Genomic DNA, 7,914 nt, shown 5'->3' on the forward strand with positions numbered 1-7,914 from the left:
AACCCCTTGGGCGTGTTACTCAGCCGTGTGTCCCCTGTACCTAAAATTATTAAGTCAGTTTGCATGGTAGTAAACTTACGGGTAAAGACAGCCGTGTGTCTCAACCGTGTGAAGGACACGGGCGTGTGCTAGGCCGTGTGCCCCTAAATAAGTGATGACGTCATAAAAAATGTCTTGGTTTTTGGACATGGGCATGTCTAGGCTGTGTGAGGGACACAGGCGTGTGCTTGGCCGTGTGAAAACCCCTGTAGGTTCGAAATGAAAATTAATTTTTAGAAATCCCATATGGGTAAGGTTTGTTACATTGGACGGCGACTTTAGAGCTCGGATTTCACATTTTTTTTGTTTAAGTACTTTGGAATTTCTTTTTGTTTAATATAGACATTTTGGACTTTTCATTGATTTTACGGACTTTAAGACATTTTAAGCTTTATTTAGAATATTAGGATTATTTGGTATTTATTTCGCAAAAGTTTTTACCTTGAGTAACGCCTAATTTAGGATAATTAAAAATGAATCAAAGTTTTAAAATTGATACATTATAAGGTTTTCTGCTGAATAATAAACTGAAGTTTACTAAGAGATTTTTCTCGCAAATTGGACTTGATATTTGGTAAAACTATTTTAAGTTGCGATTTTATAAGTTGCTATGATTTTCAAGAATCGTTCAAAATGACACGTCTTTTTCCGGAAAGTTGGTTTTTTTCAATATTATACAATCATTTCTTTTGCTAGTATGATGTAACCTCTATTATCCGACCGTAACGTCTAGGTCGGGTATGAGGTGTTACAGATTAACCCTTTTGGGTTTTATGGTTGTCCTTCTCGACAGTACTATCTTCAAGGTTCAAATATTGTTTTTTTTTTAATTTAATATATCTTACCATTATACCTAACTCGGTCACCTAACCGAGCTATAAGGCATTACAGCTGTTAAATATCACTGTCATTCAAAAATTCCACATAAATAATCAACAAATCTATTAAATGACATTAATACAAATATGATGAGATTTACAATTAAAACCAGACATTAATCGAGCATACAAAACCCTTAAAGCAACTCATAATCAAATCAAGACCGATTTGAAACTTTAAAAAAAAAAAAATTGAAATCAGGTTCCCATTTGCTATCATATCTTAGCATGTGACTTTTTGTAGTTTTATTATATTTGTGAACATCTAATTTATTATATATTATGTCAATGTAATAGTAAGAGATTTTTTAAATGAATATTTTGGTTGACATTAAATTTTGTGTTTAATTTTTAGCTCTCTATCCATTTCCTTATAAAAGAATATTTATCAACAAAATTATATTTAGCATGTAAAGTTTGTTTTATATACAAATCATATCAAGTTATATATTTTTATTTTTAATATCAATAAAAATCTTAAAATTATGAAAATAAGGAAGTTTAATATAAGATTTAATCCTTTTCAATTAATCAAATTTATTGTCTATTTCATAAAATAAATTTATTTATTCATTTAAGGATAGTAAAATTATAAGTTTGAAAATATAAAATTTTAATATAAACCTTAATTCTTTATTTATTTACCAATGAAAATTAATAGTTTTGAACAATTAGATGGGCTTTCTGAGAAATCAATAACCAAAAGTTCAGAACTTAATGGCCCAAGCACACTAAATAAAAAAGGATAAAAATTGGCCCATGCAGGTCTCGAACCTGCGACCTTCGCGTTATTAGCACGACGCTCTAACCAGCTGAGCTAATAGGCCTCAGATGTTGCGTTTCGGTTAAATGAGTAACAGTATTTTTTTTAAAAAAAAAGGGGAGGACATTTCAAAATTGTAGAGTGACCGATTGAATCGATAAGGTTTAAGATATCTGAACAGAAGAGACGGACGAATAATGGAACACATAACAGCAAGCGAAGTTGCAGGCTTTGGAGTTGGCACTTTGTTACTATGTGCTACAATTGCTGCCCCCAAAGTTGATGCTTTCATTTCTGCTTCTCAGAGAAGGTAATTGCAACTTTTCTAAACCCGTTTCTTTTTGCTGTGTTTCCAAGTTAGAATCCTTTTTTTTTTCTTTTTTGAGTTTGCGAGTAAAACGCAGTTTTTTTTTTTTACAACTTTTGAAACTTCGAAAAAGTTAATATTTTTGTTGCTGGGTATGAGTGAAATTTGGTAATTTGATTGTTAGTTTGGTTGATGAATTCTCAGTTGTGATACCTTAAGTTATTTTGATTTAGCTGCTGTTGTTGTTCACTTTGTTGGTTTACAATTGGATGTCCTTTGGACATTAGAAAAGCTATCATTGTACTTTAATTCAATTTAAAATTGCAATGCCTTGTATATTAGGATTGATTTTAATTGTGGGGTTATTTTGATTCTTTATAGAATGATTGCTATATCTTCATGTTTGATTTCTGTTCTTTGTGATTGATTCTATCTCAAACAAATGCACTGCCTTACCTAGAGTTATGTGAAAATATCTCCGCATCCACAAAATTCTGGTGGTGTAAACTATTCTTAGGTAACAAAAGAAAATGGCATCTGTGTGGAGTTGTTGACCAATGTCTTTTATTGTCTTTTATTCATGTTGTACTAGGATTTATCCTAGTTGGTTCATGCGGTAACTTTTAAGAGGTAATTTTTAGCAGGTTTAGAGGTCAAATTCTGAAATCTGCAATACCTTCCCCTATCTCCAAGTTATGATCTCCTTTGGAACAAAAAAAGGAAATGGCCCGGAAGTACTAGACTAAATTTAAGTATAATGCTTTTGGAATCATCAGCTTGGTTTTCCTCTTCGTGATGTAGTTATCTTGCTACAGTACTTATAGTTCACTTATTTTAGGAAAACTTGGATGCCTAGAATGGAATGCATATAAAGGTTGCCTTTTTGGTTTTTTTGAGGATAAACTTAAGGATTAAGCTAGGAATGGCTTAGGGCAAAAGGGGTGAAGGTCTAGAATCATTGTCAAGTGAATGAATTAAGTCAATCTCTTTCTAAACCAAGTTGCACATCAACTTTATTGTATTAAGGTAGGTAATATGTCTTATCCAATATCATGAGGTTCCCAACTTTTATTCAACTTTTCTAGGAAAAAGAGAACTGCCAGGATATATTTCATTGACTGATGTAATCTACACGGTTGCACAAGCTGATATTTAACTTGTCAAACTTGCAGTTCATTGGGCTTGTGCAAGAGATGTGGTGATCTACGGATGATAGCATGCTCAAGATGTAGAGGAACTGGATTGATCAAAGCAAATGGGCCATTCAGTTTCAACCTAATTGATAATCTGTATCAGTCTGAGGAGATTAAGGTAAAATCTGTTGGATGTACAAAATGTCAAGCTAGGGGTCACTTCAGTTGTCCTGATTGCTCTAATACATCCACTAGTTGATTCTCGATCATGCCATGGAAGACATTTTTACTCTTATGCTTGTGTTTTTAAGATATGATCATTAGCTGTCTTCCTAAAGCCATTGTATTTTGAACTTTTTTGGTCCTAATACACTGGATTTTGCAAATCCACTTATAGGAGGTGGAGATTTGTGACAGTGACCTCAATTTGTACTGGTGCTATTTATCAATCACATAGTTATAATGATGTCTTATGAATCCTGCTGCTTTTATATGGATATGTGTTAAGACATTGGTGTCAGAGTTGGATGTCATATATGGATATGCCCCTGACACAGGCACGTCCGATTTTTTTCTATGTTTCCATATATTTAGAGGGTCATGCTCCTATTCTTATGTCCAAAAAAATGTTAAACCCTGGTGTCGGGCATGAATATTTTAAGGAGACCGAAGAGTCTAAGGCTTGAATGCACTTGTAGGTGTAGATTTGTGAAAGTGGGTTTTATTTATGTGTTTCATTATTTATACCAATGTTATGATGAATGTCTTATATTTCCTGGTGGCAATGTATAAGGTTTGTGACAGACAAGGAAAGCTTGTTTAATTGTATTCAAGTCCACTAAAGGAAAGCAGCGGAACCATTCCTTTTTGCTTAATGCCTTCTCCATCTGCTAACCACTGGAATTGATAATTAACCATTTTCTGCTATATATATATATTACTATTTTCTTGCTTGGCACCATTTCTAAGCATGCTATGACTAGTTCACCATCAGAGTATTAGAAACTTGAAATTCTTAATGTGTAAATAAATAATGTTTTGTCATGCATACTGCACCTTGCTAGGGTATAATCGAGCCAAGCTCAAGTTCAACTTGAAATTCAAGGCTTAAAGCATTGCACTAGTTTGATCAAGTTTTAATTATAGAAGTTCATGTTCAACAATAATTTAATTGAATTCGAGTCTTTTTTTTTTTTAGTTGAATCTGAGTTAAAAACCTCTTGCCAATACCTAAACCAAACTCAAGGTTTTCTTCTTTTTTTCCTTAGTCAAATTTGTATTCACTACTAGTGCTCTTTGAATATACTTTTTGGTAGATACGGAGACCGATTCATTCTTAATGGGTTCTAGCCCTCTTCAATACCATATATCCCATCTCAAGATTCAAACAAACTTTCAAATCTTATCTCCTGTTATAATCATTTTAGGATACATACTTTTCAAACTGAACAGGCTCATGGATCAAACCACAAGGGAGCTGTTGCTTTATTTACTGCTTCAAGTTAGTTTTTTTTTTTTTTTCTAAAGAAATTAGTCAAATGTTGTCTGTTTCCTCTGAATAAGCAGGGAACAAAAATGGGGTTTTCTTTGCTTATCCTATTGCATATGTAAGCACATTACCAATTGTTCTAACACATGCTTAGCTTGCACTGTTTCTTCAGTTCAAGTTTTCTGTCTGATGCACTGAGATCCTTGCCTGTACCACTAACTTTGCCTATGGCAAGAACACCCCCCTTTTTTGTGTGTGTGGTAAAGAAAACCTGTGGCATGCTTCAGATATAATCATTGCAGCCTCATATCTTGTAACAGCTGAAAAACAAAACTTGTAGATATATATGATTATGACATGATTATTATCCACTTTCCAGGATGTTTTATTTTTCCATCACAAATTATTAATATTCTATTCTAGGTTGAATTCGATTTTAATCACAATATCCCAAAAGTAATGAGCCACTGTTGAAGAAGCGACAGCTCACATTCACTTCATTCATCTGTGTTTTCAGTTTCAAGTGAAGCTGTAGCCATTCGTTTTCCTTTTTCTTTTTTACCCAATACTCCCTATATGATGATCATGTCGTTGAGTGGATGGATATGCAAATCTACCAAGTTATGCCCACTGCTTTCATTAAGACCCGTCTAATGCTGACTCACAACTCTTATGTAAACTAATATATTCTTGTCAAAATTCTCATCATTTTCCCTTTTGTTTCTAGTTATTTGTCTGCTAATACTCAAACAATCCGGATTTTTCATTTTAAGTACTCGTATTTAACACTAATCCAAGACATTTAGAGATTTCTATCAGACATATCCATTACCTAATACAAACCCTAAACCCACTGGTAACATGGCATGTAAGTTCAAATTTTCGTATGATGTTTTGCAGAGTACATTGAATCTAACCTCTTCAATTTGCAAATCCCATATTCTCAAACAGTGTAAAGGAGTAAAAGGTGGAGGTGTGAATACTAAAATTAGCATTGTGTCATTGGGACACCCCTCCACTTTCATTTTGTGGATCTTTTTCATTCATGATATTCTCTCAAAAGGACTTTCAGAACCCCATAATTTAATTTTATTGATGTAGTTAATTCAATTTTGATTAAAGGAGTAGGTTTCAATATATTGATTTTATCCATCATCACTTTATATAATCAATAACTAGATTGATCCAATTAAACTAGTTTAATATTGTATAATTAACCCTTTTTTCTTAAAGGAAATATAGATAAAATAAAATAATAGTGTTAGAAAAGGAAATTTTAGATCATGTATTTTCTTTTTCTTTTTTCTTTTTTTTTTGCCAAAACATCATGTATTTTTAATTCCTTTTTTGTTATATATATTACATTTCCACTTATTTTAAAAGGTTTAATATAATATTTGACACTTAAACTTGACACTTTTTCTTACTTAAACTTGACACTTTTAAGCTTGAACTTGCCAAAATAATCAATGTATGACCCATATGTGATAGATGATATGATTTTTTTTTTGTAATTTATATGTTCAATTACTTTTAATTTTATTTGTTTAATTAAATATTTTATTAATTGAAAATAATGAATTTCTTTTAATTTGGATTTTAAAACTCTTTTTTCATTATTTAATATTAATTGCTCAGCGTAGCTCAATACATATTTTTAACATGAATTTCTTCTAATACTAACAATATTTTTGTAGCATAACAAAAAAAATTAACACCTTTAGTGTTTTGTGTAATTTGTATAACATTTAATAAATTTAGGTACCAAATTGAATCTAAGAAAAAGCTTAGGTACCAAATTAAGAAGAAAAATGCCAAGTTTAGGTACCAAATTAGACCCAAAAAAAGTTTAGTACCAAATTAAGAAAAAATGTCAGGTTCAGATAACAAATTTTATACTAAGCCATTTTAGAAAAAATAAAAATAAAAAGTTAGGTTTTAATATACGCATAATTAGCCCCTAACCGTTTATTCATTTTGTCATTTTGGCTCTCAATTTTTAAAGTTTAGTCAAATTGCTTGCTTTTTAAAGGAAAAAATTGACTTAAGTGTTAAAATTTTAATTTCATTGACATAATAGCTCATGTGACATTTTACATATACTTCATTACTAACATAGATAAATTTTCTAAAAAATTTATAAACTTTTTTCAAATTTAGTGATTTTAAATATTTATTATTATTTTTAAATTTTATGAAATATACGTGGTTTGCCACACTAATGGTCTCATAAACGCCATTAAAATTTTAACAGTTTGGTCAATATTTCCATCCAAAAACAATCAATTTGACTAAAATTTTAAGTTGAGGGTCCCAAATGATCCAAAAAAAAAGAAAAAGGATCAAAATGTCAAAATTAATAAACATTAAGAGTTAAATTCTTCTTTATGCCTTTGAAATAATATAAGTTTAGTATTCAGGTTTCAAACTTACCATCTATAATTGCGTATGGAGTCTTCAGCCCAAAATGTATGTATAACATGAATAGATTTTATTCAATTTTTTAAAATTTTTCATTCGATTTATTTTGTAGTAATTTGATAATGTTATAAGTATTAGATATATATATTTATACTATACGTATATTTGTAGTAATTCAATTTATTAATATATAATATGAGTAGGTTTTATTTAATTTTTCTCTATTTTTGTTTAATTCTTTTCAATTCTTCATTCGATTTATTTTGTAGTAATTTGATAATGTTATAATTATTAGATATATATTTATATTATATGTATATTGTATTTATATTTGTAACAGTGAAACTTTCAGAAAAAAACTATTTATTTAGTTGATGGATTTAAAATACCTAAAATCTGTGAAAACAAAAATCAAATTTTATATATTTGAAATACGTAATCTTATATTAACTTCAATTCTCATAAATTATTAAGTAATAATGAAATGCAAATTGTTTAATTTCATGTTTCAAAATATAATACAATAATTAATTTGGAGCTTTTGTTTTGTTTTTTATTTATCTAAAAAATTAAAGAGATTTAAATTTGTACTAATTAAATTAAAATAAAATTTTAAATTAAAATTTTATTTTAATTTAATTATGCACATATTATTTATTGTATATTATTTATAACACATTCATGCTTTTAAATACATAATTTTCACATCATATATATTTTAATACATTTTAATAAAATTAAAGATTTTATTAAAACAATTTTATTTTGAAATATATTTGAAGTGAGAGTTTAAACCTGAATATTATATGTATTTTCTTACCAAAAAGTAGTATTTGAAAACCATTAATTGTGTGCTTGGAACAAAGTAATTAACTAACTCTTTA

At 29.5% G+C, this 7,914-nt stretch overlaps 1 protein-coding gene and 1 non-coding gene across 2 annotated transcripts; one reads left to right on the plus strand and one right to left on the minus strand.

Annotated features, from left to right (window-relative positions):
• Positions 1–1,670: 1,670 nt before the first annotated feature.
• Positions 1,671–1,744, minus strand: TRNAI-AAU (transfer RNA isoleucine (anticodon AAU)). The gene has a single exon. It is a non-coding gene; the product is annotated as a tRNA-Ile (tRNA).
• A 61-nt stretch (positions 1,745–1,805) lies between these two features.
• On the plus strand, positions 1,806–3,597 carry LOC108471861 (uncharacterized). The gene is made up of 2 exons (XM_017773413.2): positions 1,806–1,990; positions 3,160–3,597. The coding sequence occupies exons 1-2, from the start codon at positions 1,878–1,880 to the stop codon at positions 3,377–3,379; spliced, it is 333 nt and encodes a 110-aa protein (XP_017628902.1). The 5' UTR covers positions 1,806–1,877; the 3' UTR covers positions 3,380–3,597.
• Positions 3,598–7,914: the final 4,317 nt, after the last annotated feature.

This window comes from Gossypium arboreum, chromosome 7, assembly GCF_025698485.1.
Source record: "Gossypium arboreum isolate Shixiya-1 chromosome 7, ASM2569848v2, whole genome shotgun sequence".
Lineage (NCBI taxonomy): Eukaryota > Viridiplantae > Streptophyta > Magnoliopsida > Malvales > Malvaceae > Gossypium > Gossypium arboreum.